The sequence below is a fragment of the Haplochromis burtoni genome, unplaced genomic scaffold (assembly GCF_018398535.1).
Source record: "Haplochromis burtoni strain Fernald_Lab_line unplaced genomic scaffold, NCSU_Asbu1 Contig_473, whole genome shotgun sequence".
NCBI classification, from domain to species: Eukaryota; Metazoa; Chordata; class Actinopteri; order Cichliformes; family Cichlidae; genus Haplochromis; species Haplochromis burtoni.
This window is the reverse complement of record NW_024582834.1, coordinates 241,332-260,587: the sequence shown is the minus strand read 5'-3', so window position 1 is coordinate 260,587 and position 19,256 is coordinate 241,332. Positions and strand designations below refer to the sequence as shown.

The 19,256-nt window shown below is 37.4% G+C and overlaps 2 protein-coding genes across 4 annotated transcripts; both read right to left on the bottom strand.

Annotated features, from left to right (window-relative positions):
* Positions 1 to 1,688: 1,688 nt before the first annotated feature.
* Positions 1,689 to 8,748, bottom strand: LOC102301417. The gene is made up of 8 exons (XM_005946563.3): positions 8,366 to 8,748; positions 7,603 to 7,803; positions 6,964 to 7,263; positions 6,561 to 6,857; positions 5,355 to 5,459; positions 5,131 to 5,211; positions 4,858 to 4,913; positions 1,689 to 4,170 (listed from the first exon to the last, which is right to left on the bottom strand). Exons 1-8 carry the CDS (start codon positions 8,547 to 8,549, stop codon positions 3,877 to 3,879), a joined length of 1,518 nt encoding a protein of 505 aa, XP_005946625.2. The 5' UTR covers positions 8,550 to 8,748; the 3' UTR covers positions 1,689 to 3,876.
* Positions 8,749 to 12,189: 3,441 nt separating this feature from the next.
* LOC102301115 (CMRF35-like molecule 8) lies at positions 12,190 to 18,735 on the bottom strand. Of its 3 annotated transcripts, none has more exons than XM_042213729.1 (7): positions 18,627 to 18,735; positions 17,173 to 17,487; positions 16,450 to 16,755; positions 15,447 to 15,554; positions 14,567 to 14,653; positions 14,309 to 14,358; positions 12,190 to 12,791 (listed from the first exon to the last, which is right to left on the bottom strand). In XM_042213729.1, the coding sequence occupies exons 1-7, from the start codon at positions 18,661 to 18,663 to the stop codon at positions 12,501 to 12,503; spliced, it is 1,194 nt and encodes a 397-aa protein (XP_042069663.1). In that variant the 5' UTR covers positions 18,664 to 18,735; the 3' UTR covers positions 12,190 to 12,500. The 3 variants fall into 3 exon arrangements, with proteins under 3 accessions (XP_042069663.1, XP_014196930.1, XP_042069664.1); XM_042213730.1 differs by having other exon boundaries at positions 12,731 to 12,791; positions 14,563 to 14,653; XM_014341444.2 differs by lacking the exon at positions 15,447 to 15,554.
* Positions 18,736 to 19,256: the final 521 nt, after the last annotated feature.

Below are 19,256 nucleotides of genomic sequence, written 5' to 3'. Positions count from 1 at the left end.
ACTCCCACTAGGTTTATATCTGGGACATATATATATGTTTTACTTATCTTATATTATTATTACTATTTTTCTCATTTTCTCATTTTCTCATTTTTTTTAACATGCTCAATGCATCATGTTTGGCATGTCAAGTGTACAGCACTTTGTGTTCAGCTGGTGGCTGATCTGAAAGCGCTATATAAATAAATTGCTTGCTTGCTTGGGACTTTCCACCATTTGACCTTAGAACTGAAGAAGCTTCTCGTATGAGAGGTGAAACGTCTTCAAGTAACTTAAAGAAGTCCAGACGCTTTCCTTTGCAAGCTCCTTTGACTACGACTACGATGACCTGGATGACTGAGAACCTTCACAGACATTTTACTGCTGTAGGTATTTCAACACTAAAAAAATCAGAAAGCATAACCAAAAACTAGGAACAGACTCTGAACTAGCATTGAGAAAACACACACAGCATACGTGTTGGGAATAACGCTGTTACTTTTTTCAGTAATGAGTAATCTAACTAATTACTATTCCTATCATTACAACGCCGTTACCGTTACTAACAAGAAAATGCGGTGAGGTCGCGTAACTATTTTTCAACAAACAAACGGTTAAAGCTGTGATCAGTTTACGGCACCTTATATCAGATGTAGCTGTAAGTAATCTGGGCACTACAGCTTTAAGCAGCTATGCACGCTCCGGATGGCAATCACTTTCTGGCAGGGATCTCTTTTTGGCACAACACCTGGAGGTAAGAGGGCAAAACAATCGCATGAGTGCTTCTGTTTGGTTGAGGAAGAATAAAGTAGTCATGGTAAGCCAATCACATGACCACTTCAAGACAAAGCAACAAGGTGATATATACCAGTTTATAAATTGTGTTGATAGGCCACGTAAAGCATGATAAACAATATTTACTCGGCATTTTTTCCTCAATGGTTTCGTCACGTTTACTGTCTAACGACAGCGCAGCGAGACCTCTCTGCTTATGAGCAAAAAATAATAAAACAAAATAAAAAACAGCCATTTTCTGTTGGTGGAAAAATGCACCATGTCGACCAATCAAAAATGATATGGCAACGTGACATTTGGTTGTTTAGGAAGAGGGGGAAGATTTAGGAGTGATGGCGAGAGAGAGAGAGAGAGTTTTGAGATGTGAGAGATTTGTGACATTTAGCATGTTTGGAGTGTGTAGTTCATGTGTTGTCTTGTGTAGTTAGTGTGTAGTGTTGTGGATAGTTTTGTGTTGTGTGTCAGAACAATGAGGCGACTGCTGTCTCCAGGTAGAAACAGGAATGATAGATCTGCAGGTATCAGGCTGTGATCTTCTCCTTTATAGTGGACATAAATTTTTGGAGTGGCACAAATAATTTGTGTGGCATCTTATTGAATGTAGAACAGCTGATTGTTATGTAAATAGTTTGAAATGGTTATAAAAAAAGGGTAAAAGGTAAATGGCTGCAAATAACTTTGTTGTTTGCAAAACTTGTGCATAGGATTTTAAAATTGACAATTTATATTTGCATTTAAAGTTATGAAATGTGATTCATTAAACATCTTTGTGGTTGTTACAGTAAAAAATATAAGTTTCTACTCTGATTTTTTATGGCAGCAGCTACTAAGTTTTAATATTACTCTTATTACTCTTTTTGTGTCACAAAATAAACTTTTAAGATATTTTCAGGCAAGAATGCAGCTGTGTAAACTTCAAATATCTTCTCGGTTTAACAAGATATCACATATTTGCAAAAGTGCTCCGAAGTGCTCCTTGATAGCGAGTCGGGAGCTCGAGGGTCACTAGAGCCGTTGGGAACAGCGAACTCCCTGCACATCGTTTTCAGGCCCCACGCGGTCTTTCGCTACTCAGTGTTTCCCCCTCTTGGTGTCCTCTGCCTTGTTATGAACCAGTAGTTTTGCCCCTCTGCATTCGGTTGTGTCTGAAATAAGTCAAATCACCAAATACATTAATTATTTTGTCTCAATAAACAATGTTCAGGTCTTCCAAGCGATCTCTCTTTTTTTTTGAAGTGTATATAGTCTTGTCTCCCCTTTGACCTCCTGTTAGACTCTAATGTTGATTTCATTGCTGGGATCTCTAAAACCTGCTTTATGGAATTGCTTGTTTTTCTGTTTTGCCACAGATTTTTAGGTTGTATTTTCTGAGGCAACCAAGAGCTCAATGCTGCCATCTACTGTATCCGCTGCTCATTAAAAACCTCATTAAAAGGAGAATAGTAACAAACTGACAAATTGATTCTAGTATCACAGACAGAATACTCGTGCAGTTCGTGTCTTCTTAATGAAATGTATGACAAATATAAAACTGACAAACAGTTGTTGAATAAACATGATAAATTATCCCCCCGATTAAAACTGGTCACATTATAACTCATAAAACTGCACCGTAGACAGACGGACAGTTTCCAGGCGGTTTCTATGTACAGCAGGGGTAAATTATCTCTTACAAAGCAAAAACACTGATGTAAACAATATGTCCGATACACACAGCACCGTGGATATATTTAAGCATGAAAATATTGAAGTCAAGCAAACTGTTTAACTACTACTGCACACATTTTCGTGGTACATGCTGGAAATGATTTAACATCATTTACTGACTGATACAAAAAATGTATTCCAGACAACCTCTTCAAGATATTTTTCATTGCTTAGAGGAAATATTGTGCAACAACAGTATATATATAAACATAACTCATAGATCATAACACAACTGAAAGCAATAAAAACAATAGAAAGTGTTGAAGAGAGAGTTCTGTGCTGTAAAACAGAGGTGCACATTGCACTTCAGACACATCACTTTTTTGTTTCTGTGCACACAGGAATCCTCATCTTTACTCTTGATTCAATTCACTTTGACTTTTATAGTCCAAGGGCGTAGATTTGGTTTTGGCATTGGTGGGGACGGATGATTCAACCACCAAACCCTGCCCTGTTTGTTCTTTTTTTCCCCTTTCTGTCTTTGCTTCTTGATAACAAAAGGAGAAATATACTTGCCTACATATGCTATTCTATATACTTTTAAACCATTTAAAATTACAATTCATAGTTTTGGTTACATGGTTACAGACGATCTTAGACTGAAGTGGGACAAAGAACATAGGAGTGGTATATACATACATGCATATATATATATGTGTGTGTATATATTACATATGGCTCCCTTAAAAAGTTCCCTTTATCACACAAGGGCAACGGAAAGAAGGAAAAAACATTTTTTTAACATTCAAATGAAAACACAGCATGAAACATGAAAAAACCCCTCTATATCTTCTTACACTCACATGTACTCTTTTATTTACAGTTTGTCATTTTAATTACACTTACAATGGCAGCTTCACACATCATCTGGTCCTGTGACCATGTGTCAGAACAGGATGCCCCACCGTACTAATACTGCTCGACAGTGACTCGAACATCTTATAGGACTGAAATTTGATACTTTTTCCAACACTCTGATTGGTTGTCTCAGTTCATTTCACATGTACTGGGCATGTTGTTGCCCAGCAGCAATGCTGTGCTGTAGAGAGTTAAGTTATAAATAACAGCTAATTCTTTTGATATATTATTATTCAATCCAGATGCTTAGGATACTTTCACATTCATTGTGTTTAAAGTCAGTGGCTCTAAGTGTGGATGTTGTGTATCGTACCACAGTGTGGCGCAAAAGCACTTGACCTCTTTGTTGGCTTCTCCTCCTGTGAAAGAGGCAGGTCCGTATCTTCCTGATAGGCTTTAATAATCATCTTCACAGGGAAATAAAATCTAAGATCTCAGAAGATCAGCACCAAAACACCATCACAAAATCACTGTGACTCAAACACTAAATACATTATTTTTATTCATAAATCTGCTATATTCTTTAAATAAATGATCTCATTTTCTTAGCTTGTTGACTGTTGAGTAGAGCGGCTCCTCGGTCGGCGGGTACAGTTGGGTGTCACTCGAGTCAGTTCGACATTTGGGAAACTTCACAGTAGAATATTCACAGGCAGAGTAGCCGAGTCTGACTGTCTCACCAGCAGCTTTATCGGAGTTTTGAAAGTTAATGGTAGCATAATGTGTTGAGGGCACAGGGTTTGGAGAGCTGACGGTGGCATAAATTGTGTTTGTTGCATTTTCTGAGTCTGGCAGCTGGAGGCGCTCCTGTATCTCGTCATAGGTACAGTCCTTCACGGGAAGAATGAGAAATTATTATTTTTTTAAGCAGTGTATTTGATTTCTTTACTGAAGTAATATGATCATTATTTTTGGTCATGTGAGAGAACTCTGACTACACAACTGTTGTGTGTGGAAATAACATTTACATGTCTGTTTATGGTGAAGTCTTTGCTTTCTTTAAATCCATAAACTTCATTTCACTTCTCAAATATCACGTTGTGTGTCTCCTATATGATATATTTAACTGACATTTTTTATTGTAACAACCATCGATTTATACAGGAAAACAATGACTATTAACAAGGTTGGCCAAACTTTTGCATCCCACTGTAGATTTCGGGACATGTATTCTGTAATCTGTAGTGGAATACATTTTAAAAGTAACCTTCCCAACACTGGCTATGCTGAGTTGGTTATGTCTAAGGTAAGACAGCAAACTAAAAACTAATGACCATGAGCTGTGATTGCAGATGAATGAATGAGATTAAAACTGTTCCTGATCAGTGACATGCTGCCAACAGCGCCTCCTTCATGTGAACATGCTGACACCTAGACTGGGAAAGTGAAGCCAGATAAAGAAAAGAGATCCTGTGTACGGTGAACTTCAGATGAACACACTGGGAAGAAAACGAGGTTTTGATCCTGTTTGCTGCAGAAGTGTTGCACAGTAAAAAAAAGCAACATTTCCACACAAACCTCTTTGGTACGGCGTGCTGCTGCACCATTTCCTGTGTTTTTTGAACGTGAAAATCCTGTTAAACAGAAAACAAAGACAGCAAAACATAAACGAGCAGTTTATGTTTTGGATTTAAGTGGACATTTACAAAGATTATCAGCTTTAATGAAGTAATGTCTGGATAGTTTTGCTGCTGTGTTTTTAGACAGTGTGAGATAAGGAAGTACATGAATGTGGTTTGTGGGTACAAATGAGCATATCTAGTAATGTTGTGCAAACAAACAGTAACTTACGTTTATACATTAGGATCATCAGTATCACAAAAAGCAGCACAGCCACACAGACGATCACAGAAATGATGGCCTCAGAGACGCCTCACAAATAAAACGGAAACATATTCAGCATCAGTTAAAAAGAAAACGTTTGTGACGCACACATTTCTTTGCTGAGGAATTTAAAGTGAATTTTACTTAAATGAAAAAGTAAAAACTAAAACAAACTAAAAGTCCTCTCTCACCACGTCTCCCAGCAGCTGCAGCTGCAGCTGTAGTCATTGCTGTAGTCGTCGCTGTAGTCGTCGCTGTAGTTGATGAAATGGTAGACGTGGATGTTGTTGGTGATCCTGAAAGAAAAATGAAGGTCAAGGAAGTTGTACTTATGAAAATGTTTGAAATTTTTATTGATTTTTATTTTAATTAATTTGATAAATAAGACAAAATGTGTCAGTTTAAAAAGTTTATTTTCTTCTTTTTGATCCTTCTGTTAAAACAAGGACCTTAATAATACATTTTAATCCCAAATTTTTGTCAGTAGTTTTTAAAATTGACCTGATCTAACTTTTACCTATGGTTTATTGTCACAGAGATGAAAACACACGATTAATGCAGCAGAAATTAACTGCATGAAAAAAAACTGATTAATGCTGCATTTATTTGAATTTAGGATCCTGCTAATGTTCATAGCTTGACATCACACTTTCATAGCTCATTGGGACACTTAGAACCGTTGATAATGATTCTTCACACTTGTGTAAATGTCTATCTATCCTTTAAACCCTGATCTCGAAGCTGGAACCGCAGATTTTTAGCTTTGGTTGATAATTTTCAGACATCACACACCACAACTCAAAGGGAGGAGCAGGAAATGAAAACAAATGCAGCAGCATTGCTGTAGGTACTCTGTATGCTTGTTAATCTGTTTTAGAGTAATGGGACTGACTTCTAAAAGTGGCTGATGAAACCATACAGAGCCTGTTGAACTGATTCTTTCGCAGCATATACAGGACTCACTGCAGGTCTCACAGGTCTGCAATCAGAGCAGACTGAAAGTTGTGGAAGCACACAGATTTAAGATTCTGTGTAGTCATTTTAAAGTTAATGTTAAATCATTTTAGTTGTACAATCTCAGTCCTTAATGACACAAAAGGTTATCGGCTGAACACGCCCACGTTACTGTCTTAAAGCTCTTTCTGTATCAAACCACTTCCTCTCATGTAACGTTTTCCTGGTTTGCTTCTTTACATAAAATTAAAGGGTTTATTGAGTTTTTATTATCAGATATCAGAAGTCTTCACTTTAGAAGACTTTTTATTGGCTGAAATTTAACAGGACAAACGTATGTTGTTATTATAGATAAAGTTTATGTGAATTATTACTGCTCTGTAATATCCTGTACATTGTGAACATGTCAGATAACACCCACAGAATAAAACAGCGTGACTCACCTACAGTCAGGATCAGTCTGTTGCAGATTTGTTGGTTGTTGTTTGTCGCTCGACACCAGTATGTCCCGCTGTCATCTGCTGTTACATTTCTTATTGTAACAGTAATATTTGTCTTGTCTTTACCATTTATGTAAAACTTCTTGTTCTTATCAGGCTCATTGGTCGTTACTAGAGTTTGACATATAGATGGATCGTCTCCCTTACAGATTGATTTTGAAGGTGAGGCCCTCTCTTTGCATTTACACCAGTATGAGAAGTTCTGACCAGCAGCTGGTGATCTTGTGAAATTAGTAATATCTGTAGAAAACAGAAGAAAGCAAGTACTTGAAAACACTGTATTTAGGCACACCTTTAAATAAAACGGAAACTGCAACAACTGGAAGACATTACGAGAGTTACTCACGTTCCACATCCAGTTGTATTTTTTGGAGCGCGACCTCTTTTTTTAATTTCACTCCACACCAGTAGACACCTTCATCCTGTGAGGACACGTTACTGATGGACAGGCTGAAGTTTCTGTTTGTCTTTGTGAAAGTGAATCTGCTGTTTGACTGTCGAGGAGATTCTACCATGTTCTCACAGACAGAGTTAGTCTCTTTGCAGAAAAAAAATGGTTTGTTGTCTCCTTCATAATCACATTTGATCGTGGTTTTAGTTGTTCTGTACGCAATTTGATTAAATTGCTTCAGGCATACGCGTTTCACTACAAAGGAAAAAAAGGTAAAATGAGCAAATAATCAAATGAAATACTTTAAGGTGTATGTCATATGAGTTATCCAAATTATTGTATTTGAAGTTGTAAATTATTTAATTTTCATTAAATTTGCCTTTTACTGTTAAATGCAACTTTAACTTATTAAAAATGAAGACTTGGAGGAGAAAATCATTTAGTAATTAGACTTGTCAGACTTTTGCTTTCAGGCTGGAGAAAAAAAGTAAAACTAAACAAATTTTGTGTGTTTCTTACATTTGACATTTTTAAATTAAAATAAGCAAAACTTTAGATATAAGATGACTGGATTTTCAAAAATGAAATTCTTACCAGATGGTTTCTCTTTGCCAGATGAATTTTTGCACATTTTCTTACAGGATTCCTCACTGTTAAGTTCCATGAAGACCACGTTTGGGATTTGGTTGCTTTCACACTTTATGTGTTTATGTTTATGTGTTTCTTTAGTTTTTAGTGTCTTGCAGGTGACTTCAACCCATGTTCTGCATTCATTCTGTTGTGACATCTCACAGGCTGAGGACAAATATTTACTTCACCTCAGTCACTTAAAATAAATCAGGTTCAAACAAAACTCTAAAGACACGTTCTAACACAGTCTGTCTGCATTAGTACATCAATAAGATTAATTAATACCATATTATTTGATATCAATAATAAAAACAATAAATCTGAACTTTCGCAACTGTATTTGGACTTAATTCCATCTTTTTCTATAATTGTGATGAGGCCAAAACATGTCTGCTGTGACTTTTATTGCATATTTTTAATTAGCTGGATAATTCAAACCTCCAGGAGCGTCACTCACTTTTAATTTTACTTTCACTCCTGCATTACAATAAAGTGCAGAAAATAATAACGTATTATCTGGTTATAGCTTATGTTTGTTAAGTTGAAAAATGTGCCGTGGTTAAAAAAGTGGAACAGTGAGTCTGTTAAGCTCATGTTCAAGATATTCAAAGAGAGCTGTAGCTATACCAGCCCACAGGATGTACTGATTCAAGCTACTTGCTTAAGATGCAGTAACAGATCTCTCTGTCTCTAATATCAGTAATAAAGCCATAGTTATAGTTTTTACCTGTCAGCAGGAACATAATGAGCAGGAAACTGCTTTTCATGTTGTTGGTCCTGAATGCTGAAGTCATCTTTAAGAAATTGAAACTCTGAGTTCTTCTTTTCATCTCTGGGGTGATGTGGTTGTGTGCACAGCCGTGTTTCCTCAGTTTATATTTTGGGCAAACTAAAAGTAACCCTGCCCCCATCTTCCTCTTCCTCGCCGTGTTTCTGCCTCAACCTAACACTCTCCACGAACTCCTGATTACTCCTCACCTGCTACTGTTGACCAGACTGCATGAAAGACAAACTGCTTGAGTGCTGTAGTTTTATGTCATGATACGCTGTGTGTGGCAGGCAAAGACACACACACACAGCTAGAGCGAGATCACAAAAAAGTTAAAAAATGTGAAGACATGAAGACAACACACATTATTCTAACAGACAGGAAGCAGCAGGTGTGGCTGGTGTTAATCAGCACTTCCCCTTTCAGGGGTGTGGCCTCTCGTCTGCTCTTCTCCCTCTACACAAACGACTGCAGTTCAGTTTGCAGCCGTGACATGACAGTTATCTGACTCATTAGCAATGAGTTTGCATACAGTCGTGGGTTGAACAGCTGGCCTTGTGGTGCAGTTAGAGATGATTATGCTCAGAACTCGAAGAGAGATGACAGGAGGAGCCGTTGTCCCCCATGAAGTTACTTAACAGCACTGTCTGCTGTGGAAACTTTCAGGTTTCTGGGATCCACGGTGTCCTAGTAAAATATACTGCAATAATCCAGTCTGCTCGTCCATCACTGCATAATTTGGATCAGCCATAAAACAGGACAGTGAGCTCTATAGAAAGAAATTATTGAAGCAGACTTGCCCTCAATTCAAATCCAGTCAGGAAACAGGCAGGCAAAATCATCGCAGAGCCATCACACCAGGTTCCGTCCAACTCCTCTGCTCTGGCAGGTGCTACGCCAAAACCAGCAGACTTCTGTATGGGTCCTTGCACCATTCCATCATGACTATACTATACGTTCATTGTTTATAAAATTAAGTGCAGGATTGGCATATTTGATAAGGCTGATGCAGTCTGATTAAGCGTCACAGGTTTTACAGCAGCTGGGGGAAGGAGACACAGGTGGGCACGTTCAGACAGTGAGACAGGGTAAGAAGCCAAACGCAGAATGTGAAGAAGTTTTAACAAATAACCATTAATGACATTGGAAAACATGAAACATGAATTTAATTGAATAAATAAGAAAATAAAGCCCAAAGTAAACAAAGAGAAAACATCTAATAATAAGCAAGAATGCAAAGCTCCAAAGAACTAAAAACCAGGGACGACAGCAGACATGGAGAGAGTTATTATTACAAAAAATGTGTTTTTCAGGACAAGCAGGGTCATGGTGTCCTACTGTATTTATAAATCTTAAACAACAATTAAACTAAAATTGTTGTTTATTGATTTCAGTCTGACAGCACCATCCTCTGTAAATATGTTGTATTGTATGTTAAGTCTTGATGTATTCAGATGCATTGGTGCAAGCACAAAATATTGTTTTTTAGTCTTTAAACACATACAGTTTGTAATAAACCGAGAAGACCACACGAGATGCAAATGCAAAACTTTTTTAATATCATCATCAGAAGCTTTTTTAAATTTTCCAAATCAACTACAATACAAACTGTAACTGAGAAAGAAAAGAACAAAATAAAAAGGTACAATCATTAATATGACGATGAAGAAGAATTGCTTAAAAACATGAATGGTTTCATCCTGGGAGGAAACACATCCCATGGGGGTTGCGTCAGGATGGGGATTAAAAAAAAAATGGCAACCTACTTTGGAAAGCCTTTGTAACAAAGGAGCAGCTGAAAGTAGCATCGACTGAACCTGACGTCATGGCGACCATGCACAAAAAACAGAAACAAAGGTAAAAAAAAAAAGCTGCCAACGGGCAAGTAAAAGTGCACATTTGGGAAGTAACAAATGAATAATAATTTTAAAAATAGCATAAAAAGGTTCCTGGTGCAGCTCTAATCGTCACGGTTCTGGGTCATTGTGACCCAGCTTTTTCTGTTTTGCTAAACATATGATTTGTTTGGGTTTTTGAGTTGTGCTGGTTTGATTTGGTATTAAGGGTTATTCTTAGTTTTGTTCTCTTTACTTTATTTGGTGATCTGGCCTTCAGTTTAAGTCACTGTCTTTGTCACGGCTGGGCAGCAGTCGTGTGGTGAATTAAGAAAAGGATCCAAAGTGCAGGCACTGGCTGGGGTGCGAGTGAGTGTTTATTTACAGAGGTGATAAGGTGACAAAAACAGGAGGAGCAGAGCGGGGAGTAAACAAACCTAAACTGGGGAAAACTAAAGAACTAAACTTAAACCAAACACGCACGGGAGGAGGAACAAAATGCATAAAGAAAGATGGCGGAGAGACGCAGAATGAACACCAGGGTTACACAGAGTAATGCAGACGGACATGGAGTTAAACAGACGACACAACAGAGAGCACAGGAAAACACAGGGCTTAAATACACGGGGAGTAATCAGGGAATGGGCCACAGGAGGGAGACACAGCTGAGGCAATTAGGCTATCGAGACAGGGGAGAGGTAAAACTGAACACACACTGACATGAGACATGAACTTTCAGAATAAAACAGGAAATAAGAAACAATTCACAAAAACGTGTGTTTTCCTGTGTTCTCTGTTGTTGTACCCTTAACACGGTGTGTGTCTGTCATGTCCATTTTTCTGGCACCTCTGTTCTAAGTCTTGTCTTCTTTTGTTTTTTGCTTTGCTTTTCTGAGTTTTGTTTTATGAGAAAGTTTTTCCAGCAATAAAGCTGTGTTTTCAGTTTAAGTCCTGTCTCTGAGAGTCTTGCATTTTGGGTCCTTTTTTCCTGCCTGCCACACAGCCAACCATGACACTAAGGCTACGTTCACACTGCAGGTGAAAGCGCATCAAATCTGATTTTTTTTTACCCTAATGCGACCCATATCCGATCATGGTATGACAGTGTGAACGGCACAAATCCAATATTTTCAAATCCGATCTGGGTCACTTTCGTATGTGGTGCTGAATCCGATACATATCTGATGTTTCAGAAAGCGACTGCTGTTTGATGGTCAAGTCGGATTAAATCCGTCTTTTATTTCACTGACGCTAATTATCAGCCCCGGAGAAGACACCGCGATGCTTCCTGGCCATCCAGTGTAGATGTCAGTGAAACTTTTGGGAAGACAACGTGAACATTTTCTTTGTACTGTATAATCTGCAGATTCTGACAGAAATCTGCAACTATCCTTTGAAGCACCGCTCCTCTAAAACAGGAATAAGGATCATTATTAGGTTATTTACATTATTATGTAAATAACAAAATAACTTAAAGTAAAAATTGGGAAACGTAAAGTCCGAAGTCTTTATATTAAGGGCCATCAGTCAAACAATATTGATTGCTCTGGATCTAACCAGAGCGCGTTGTATGTGACGTCTTCTTTTGCGCATGCGGCCGCTTTGAGCGTTCACACTAGAGCGCGTTTGCTGTCGCATTTTATTTGTAGTGTGAACACGCAGACAAAAAAATCGGATTTGATCAAAAAATCTGAATTGAGCATTAAGACCTGCAGAGTGAACGTAGCCTAATATCTTTAAGTAGATTTGCTGGTTTGGATCAACAGTGGGGGGCAGATGCCTGCTCTGTCCTTGCTTGTCCAGGTAACTGTGGGTGGCAAACACACCATGTCTTCCCTTTTCTGGCCTATAATAGGCTTGCATTTTTTAATATATAGTGCTGTGAAAAAGTATTCTGCCATCTTTCAGATTTTGTTTTCTATTCTTTTAATGTTTTTTTGCATATTTTTTACATCTTACATTTTTCAGATCATCATTTTAAACAATGGCTTTTTTATTAAGAATATTTCCTTCATACATATAAACAAATAGAGAAGAGAAGGATTACAAAAGTGAAATAAAGGAAAAAAATATAAACGTAAATAACATAGGATCTGGCAAAATAATCACATTCATTCCCACCCAGGTCACTGCCCTAGATCTGTACAGCTGAAAAGTTCTTATAGATTTTGAATGCATCAAGAAAAGGTTTGAAATTTCCCAGATCATCAAATTTTAATAGCTAGAAAGCAAGCAGTAAATAGAGGAGCAGTCAGGACTTAACCCTTCTCAGTGCCGCAGTGGCATGGCAACGACAGGGAGTAGAAATTGTCAATTGAAACTCTGGATGGATGATTTGCTGTAGACTTCGTATCATGCTGGCCTGGTTTCCACTGACTACAATCTGTATCAGAGTCAGCCTCACCAGAGATGTTTTTAACGTTGACTTTGGATTCATGCATGAAGAAAGATGGGTTTGTGGGGAAGTTGGTAGTGGCATAAACTGTTTTCATTGCAGGTGTTGTGACGAACTTCTGGGAAGACTCGTGTATTGCCTCATAGATATTATCCTAAAAAATGACAAACACAAAAAAGGTTTATATACAATCTTAATAGTAAGCATTACATGTACTAAAGACCTTAAAAAATGGAATTGCTCTCTATCACTAAAACCTGCTAATTATTGCCCAGGTGCAAATCCAGCTCAGGGGCTTGTAGGAGCACTGCAGTTGAAACCGGCATCACTGTAAACATAACCAGCAGCAGCCAGAGACAACAACATGTATGTAAACTTGATTTTATATTTGAGTTTCTTGCAAACAGGTTTTCACTAAAGTGCACACACTGTCCTGTTAAATGCCGTATGTGTAAACCTGATTTAGACTGGTTATGAAATTTTACTGAAAAACAGTTTTTACACGGGAAAGACAATATATGTAATAATAATGTAATAATATATATATTTTTGTAATAATATTTTATTATATGTATATATATATATATATATATATATATATATATATATATATATTAGGGGTGCAACGATACTCGTATCGATATTGAACCGTTCGATACAGTGCTTTCGGTTCGGTACGCATATGTATCGAACAATACAAAATTTTTAATTTATTTTATCAACTTTTCTTCTGACGATGCTGTCTGTGTTGAGAGCTCAGTGGATCTGCGTTCGACTACTCCGCCTAGGCTGCACTGTCGAGTGCAGATCCACTGAGCGCAGCACAAGCTAGCAAGACAGAAGCTAAGCTCGTTGCAACATGGCAACTGCCTCAACGCTACCCGAAATTGAACCTCCCCCACCCTCGTTCAGATCTGGCGTTTGGAACTATCTTGGTTTTCATGTGACGTATGACCCTGAAGGTAAGCGCGTCATGGACAAAAGTAAAACAGTATGTTGGATGTGCCACGCAATGCTCAATTACATGGGTGGGAACTAGTGCATTAGCGCCGTTTGCTCGTTAGCGTGTTGATGCCGTCCAGCCCCACGCACGGTGCGATCCGCGGTAACTTGTTAACGGAGATTTGCCGCGTTGTGGCGTTAACGTCATTTCAACGAGATTAAAGCTGACAGCACTAGTGGGAACACAACGAATATGACTGCACATTTACACCGACATCATTCTAGTGCAAAGACAAGTGGAAGCAGACAAAAACAACAAGCACGCATGCTACAAACTAAACTTTGTTTAATACGCTGCTGAGAATATAGCCCAGAAGAAGTGTATAGTATAGATTTTATTTTGGAAAGAGCTATTTGTCTGTAATAAACTCTCTTTTCCAAAGATGAGTGATTCCTCGATCAGATAGATTTTTTTTTATCATTATTATTTTGTTGTTTTAGCAACATTAAATTTAAAAACTGTACTAAAATATATTATATTAAAATATATATTTCTAATTTTAATAAATGACAAATTAAAAAGGCATGAACCTTTTTTGTATCAAAAAAATATCGAACCGTGACACCAAAGTATCGAACCGAACCGTGAATTTTGTGTATCATTGCACCCCTAAGATACATATATATATATATGCGCATGCACACACACACACAGACATGTATACATACTTCTTTGTTCTGTGCCTCTCCATTCTTTCTGTGTTTTGACCATGAAAAACCTGACAGAGAAAAATAAGGAAGTGAAAAACATTTTTCTTTAACTAACAAAAAACTGTCCAAACTGACAGACTTACATTTGTTTCTTTTAATTTAATTGACTAATATATGAACCGCTGAATGTGTCTGACTACTGAAAAGTAAATATATTTTAGATACTTTATACATGACTATGTTAGAATGGGCATTTTAAATTTATATTTTACCTACATTTGTAGGTGAAAACCGCAATAACCACAAGTAGCAGGAGAGCAACGAGGACAGCCGCAGTGATGACCACAGTTAAAGGAGAACCAGCTGTAAGGCAAGGCAAGTTTATTTGTATAGCACAATTCAACAACAAGGTGATTCAAAGTGCTTTACAGAGACATTAGAAACAAGAACAAATAAAAAGCATGATTTAAAATTGACTAAAACAAGCAAATAAACTAACTAACTAATTAACAAACAAACAAACAAACAAACAAACAACAGTATATAAAATCAAAACAGATAAAATCAGAACAGTAGATAAAATCAGTAGTTAAATGTAAGTTTTGAAGTTTAATCTTAAAAGTGTGGATTTGGTGCTTTATTCAAATGCAGCTGAGAACAGGTGAGTCTTCAACCTGGATTTAAATAAACTGAGTGTTTCAGCTGATCTGAGGCTTTCTGGGAGTTTGTTCCAGATATAAGGAGCATAAAAGCTGAATGCAGCTTCTCCGTGTCTGGTTCTGACTCTGGGAACTGATAAAAGACCAGATCCAGATGACCTGAGGGATCTGGAAGGTTCATACTGGGTCAGGAGGTCACTGATGTATTTTGGTCCTAAACCATTCAGAGCTTTATAGGCCAGCATCAGAACTTTAAAGTCTATCCTCTGACGGACAGGCAGCCAGGTAAAGACCTGAGAGCTGGACTGATGTGGTCCACTTTTTTGGTCTTAGTGAGGACTCGAGCAGTCTTTGTAAGACAAAAATCAGAAAAAAAAAACCCACAATGGAGCTGTAAACACAGACATGTCTGCTAGAACTGTGAGTTTAATAGAATTCACATAAATACGCTGACAGACTCTTTTAATCTATCAATAAGAGCACTTTCTCACAGGGACCTGTCACAGGAGGTGTCTGGGTTGTAGAACTGGTGGCTGGAGATGAAGGATTCAGTGATGTAGTGGAGGATGTAGTGGAGGATGTAGTGGAGGATGTAGTGGAAGGGTCTGGGTACACAAAAGTATGAAAGTTGTGCATTGAAACAATAGTAAATTAACAAGCTGCCATTATTACAGATAAATTAACAATATTTAGTGAATAAAAAAAAAGTTCATTATTTGGAAACATCGCTGCCAAGTTTAGTTTCTTTTTTCATGAGACATAATATATAAAATACAATGAAATGATTGTACCATTTTTTTACTGCCTGTATTTATTTTAAATGTATTAGATGACCATAACAGGGATATCATCTCTGAGTTACTCTCATTACTTATAGATCAAACATTACAAAAAAGTAGAGGATTTTGAAGCACGAATTTTTGTCTCACATGGATTATTTGTTCACATTTGGCCATTTATAATGAGCTTTCAATAGCAAAGAATAGTCCGAAGACAATGGTTGTGTGTCTGAAATGTCCTGTTTCACTCTTTGTTTAAAGATTCTAAATAACATTTAATTTGTATTCTTCTATCAAATATGCTATATGTTCCTCTTTCTTCAACATTTGTACACAAAACTGTTAGATTGTCAAGAACATCAACAAAAGAGAACCAATGCACTCATTGCACACACTGTGTGTGTGTGTGTGTGTGTGTGTGTGTGTGTGTGTGTGTGTGTGTGTGTGTGTGTGTGTAAAAAAAGATGTGCTATCAAAAAGAGAAGGCAAAGAAATGAAACAAATAAATGTTAAAAATGTAAATAAAAGACTAAATCATTCCCTGCAAATAATTAGAAACTAGTCAAACCCTTTGACCAGATTATGCATAAAAAAAAACAACCCTCTACCTCGTACTGTAGGAGTTTCAACTATGACTGATGTGCATTTTAATACCTGAGCAAGATATGAAAACATATGGAGCACATAAATAGAAACACACATACTAGATTATTTTTCTCACCTTCAACCTCCAGTTTTATTTGTCTGACTGAAACTCTGTAGCTTCCATCCTTTGATTCCACTCCACACCAGTAGACACCAGCGTCCTGTGAGGAAACACCACTGATGGACACGTTGAAGTCTCTGTTGGTGTTTGTGAGTCTGAATTTCCCGTTTAACCTCTGACCTTTTGTTGATAAAATATCCTTACAGGCGAAATTCTCCCCTCTGCAGAAAAACTGGACCCCGAACTTGAAATCATCATCTGGATGACACTTGATGTTAGCTGCTTTGGTCACAGTTTGAGTAAATGGCTGCTGGCACTTTTCTGTATAAAAATAAAGACAAACCCCCCCAAACAAGGACAATAAAGTATTTGAATGTGCTTCATTATATCACAACATGTAACTTGTACTTTGTCGCACACTACTTTAACATTTTTAACTTCCTCGTGTGCTGACAAAGGTGTGAAACAGATGAAGACACGAGCAAACTGTGAAATTTCCTTTCAAAGGTCTGAGATGTAAAGTAACTTCTGAGATTAAAAAACAAACAAAGTAATGTAAACATGCGTTTCACCTGTAATCTGTAATAAATCTTTACATTTCCAAACTATGATTTATGTTGTGTGATAGAAACAAACTATATAATACCAAAATACAGGTGAGGAAATCTGATTTTAGTTATTAATTTCTTGTGTTGTACTAATAACATCAAGAACAACAATAACAATCACATTTCTTACCAGATTCCAATTTCTTTTTGACAGGAGATCTGTTTGAGCCTTGATCAAATTCACATCTGTATATCCCAAAGTCTCTTTGTTTAAGATCTCTGATGCCCACCATGAGAGTTTTATGTTTTGTATCATGGTACAGAGAAAATCTGCCTTTATCTTCCCAAACATCCTTCAGAGAGCTTCGTAAGCTTGTTCTATTGGGAATAACTACATTGACGTGGTCATATTTTTTTTTTGCTCCAGGATATTTGCAGGTGAATTGAACCCATCCTTGTTTGCATGCCTCCACTTCATCTTCATCATCACCATCGACAGCACAACCTGCAGATCAAAGACAAAAAGTTGTTTTGAATATTTTTAGTATTTCTGATTTGAGAGAGATGATGTTGCTACACAGTCGTCACTATGAGTAAACTGCATGTTGAACTTTTCCAACAGGTTTGTGATTTTTGCTTTTTAAAAATTGGTCAAAACCTCTTCTCTCAAAACAATAGAAGATGGGACGGTCTCTACATCAGAGGTGGGCGAACGCCAGGCCTTAAGGGCCGGTGTCCTGCAGGTTTTAGCTGTGTCCTTCATTCCAACACAGCTGATTTAAATGGCAAAAAATACTTCCTTAACATGTCTTGAAGTTCTCCAGAGGCCTGGTGATGAACCAATCGTTTGATTCAGGTGTGTTAAACCAAGGCGATATGTAAAACCTACGGGACAGCGGCCCTTGAGGCCCGGAGTCCCCCACCCCCCCTGTACATATTAGAGACCAAACCTCTGCCCTGATAGAAGAACCCGATTAAATCATTAGTCTGATCTTTTCGTATTTTTGGTCTATCAGGAAGGCTTTCATTTCATGTAGATGCTCAAGGTCGTTAAGAGTGGCACCACTACTCTCACAGCACAGTTCAACTTTTTTCCAATTTGCTCATTTTTCTGATTATAAGACTTCTAAACCTCCAAGTCAGAGAAATGTTTGAAAAAATGAATCAACAAATGAAGAAGAAAACATTTAAATTAATGTCCAGTTTTTGCAGATGACCTTGGTGTAAAGGTGTTGGGACATTCACCTCTGAGAAGATTGGCAGCTCTCTTGGGTGTTTTCCACTCATGAATAATCACTCTAAATTTTGAACGATGGACTTCAAATTGTATGACTTGAAATAGTCTTACAAACCCTTCACAAATTGATGGGCAGCAGCAGTTGCTTCTCTAAGATCACTGCTGATGTCTTCTCTGAAATGACGTCATGTAATAAATCATGTGTCGTTGTTCATCTAAGGCTGTTTATACCTAATATTAAGACCTTTCATTATGTTGTGACATGTTAACCCTTAGGATTTACAGAATCTAAAATTTAAAGCTTACTTTGTTTTTATCATGACTGTAAATGGCAACAATTTCTGGTCATCATATACATGAAATTATTATAATAATGAATGTGTAATATTAGTAATCAGTAGTCTTACCTGTCATCAGCGTGAGGATGAGCAGCAGGAGCTTCATTATTTTGGTCGTCTCTTTGAGTCCAAACAGTGCGCTTGTTCAAGCGTCTCCGCGATGTCGTCTAAAACTTTATAGTGCCACTTTGTTTCCAGGAAAAAGAGGAAACTGCTAACGTCATGATTATCTAAAAAAGGTTATGAAATATGTAGTTCTTCCTCAGTGTCTATATGGTTTTTACAGAATTACATAATCTAGTTTAAAGTTAGACTATAGAAAGAAAACAGGATGTGACTCACTTTAACTCACTGCCCATTGCACAAAAACACAAAACCACAGCTTGTTTCATCAGCTGTTATTTTCAAAAGTGTGGTACGAGTGGCAGCTGAGTGCAGTCTCACTTTGATTACGTGTGTCCACACACAAACTGAGCTAAAGAACCCGCTTTATGGATGATAACAACAACTGCATACAAACATAGCAAAGCATCGTTTCGGCCTTCTGTTTTCGTGACAATACTTTTTAGAAAATGAAAAAGTTGACCTACTACTTGACCCAGTTCTCTAAACTCGTCATTAGTCATTGTTAAATCATGATTACTGTTATCGCAGCAGCACACCTCACAAAAGATGATCCACAAAACACTTTACACTATA